At 35.3% G+C, this 1,305-nt stretch overlaps 1 protein-coding gene across 1 annotated transcript; it reads left to right on the top strand.

Annotated features, from left to right (window-relative positions):
- Positions 1-80: 80 nt before the first annotated feature.
- Positions 81-557, top strand: LOC117111355 (arachidonate 5-lipoxygenase-like; the record flags this gene model as incomplete). Its single annotated transcript, XM_033254281.1, has 1 exon — positions 81-557. A coding segment is annotated over exon 1 (477 nt), but the record flags the coding sequence as incomplete, so codon positions are not given.
- Between the last annotated feature and the right edge of the window lie 748 nt (positions 558-1,305).

Below are 1,305 nucleotides of genomic sequence, written 5' to 3'. Positions count from 1 at the left end.
TATAACAATATTTAAAGACTACTCGAATCTCAATGTAGGATAATTTATTTTCCTTTCAATAACATTATTTCGATTTCAGTATGGGATGCCAGCCTTCGAAAGCTAGTTACAAGATCGTCGTCAAAACTGGTGACCATAAAGGAGCAGGGAGCGATTCGAATGTCCATATTATTCTTGTAAACACACATGGGAATCAATCTCGCATTATCCCTCTTGATTGCATTTGGCGTAACGATTTCGAAAGAGGTAGCAAGGATACATTTCCAGTCAGTGGTCTTGAAAATTTTGGAGATATCGCTGATATTCAATTATGGCGCACCGGAATTATTTGTGATGCGTGGTATATCGAATGGATAAAAGTGCACAATCTTTACAACGGAAAGTGCTTCATGTTTCCAATATGTCGTTGGATGGCTTCAGATAGGTTAATGCAATTTCAGGAATATGATTGTGTGCTGCCACAATTCTCGAAATTCCCTCAACAGCGAAAGATGGAACTCGAGGAAAAGAAAAAGGAGTATGCGTTTGCTCCGAAAATTGAAGGGTTGCCATGCGAGGTAAGATTGTATACGGTATAGGATCCAACAAGCTGAAAATAATGCACAGAGGGTGTATTTTATAAAATATGTTTCTGGCAGCCTAGTCAGGTGTGATATTAGTGATATTTTATCAAACCGTGACGTCAGACACCTTAAGAATGACGAGAACTTAGTGTTTGCGCAGGGTCATGCAAGGTTCTTGCATGATGCAAGTGCTCTTCATTCTGTATACTTCAACTCTTTTTGATACAATTAAAGCACACAGCCTGATGTTCACTGCGGACGGTGCCCAGACTTGTGCGTCTTTCAGCTTCGTTAAACAGTTAAATACGTTTAATTTCTACTATTAAAAGCTGTGTACTGGATATCCGAAAATTGATGTGCGTAAAAATTAAGTGATTTAGAATGAGAACAAAACATAACTTCCATTAATTAGTACAAGGCAACAATTGAATGGAGTTGTAAACACTCATAATAATCTTTATGCGCTTAGCATTAAACCAGTTGATAATAATAAGGACTTTGGAGTATTTTTTGACAAACATTTCCATGAAGAAAGATATTAATAGAGTTTGTTCCATACATAATATCAGAAAAATCTGCAAAATTTCTCAATTTTTTTCTTTAACGTTCAAGAAGTACTTATACCGTATGTATTTATAGCACTACAGCAAGACGGTTTAGAATTTATGTCTATTATATTCAATACATACATACATATATACATACATACATACATACACATATATATACATACATACATATA

Source organism: Anneissia japonica, unplaced genomic scaffold (genome assembly GCF_011630105.1).
Source record: "Anneissia japonica isolate Jap-2015-1 unplaced genomic scaffold, ASM1163010v1 scaffold285383_len1305_cov191_single, whole genome shotgun sequence".
In the NCBI taxonomy this organism is placed as follows: domain Eukaryota; kingdom Metazoa; phylum Echinodermata; class Crinoidea; order Comatulida; family Comatulidae; genus Anneissia; species Anneissia japonica.
The sequence above is the reverse complement of the archived record's forward strand: the minus strand, read 5'-3'. Positions and strand labels throughout refer to the sequence as shown.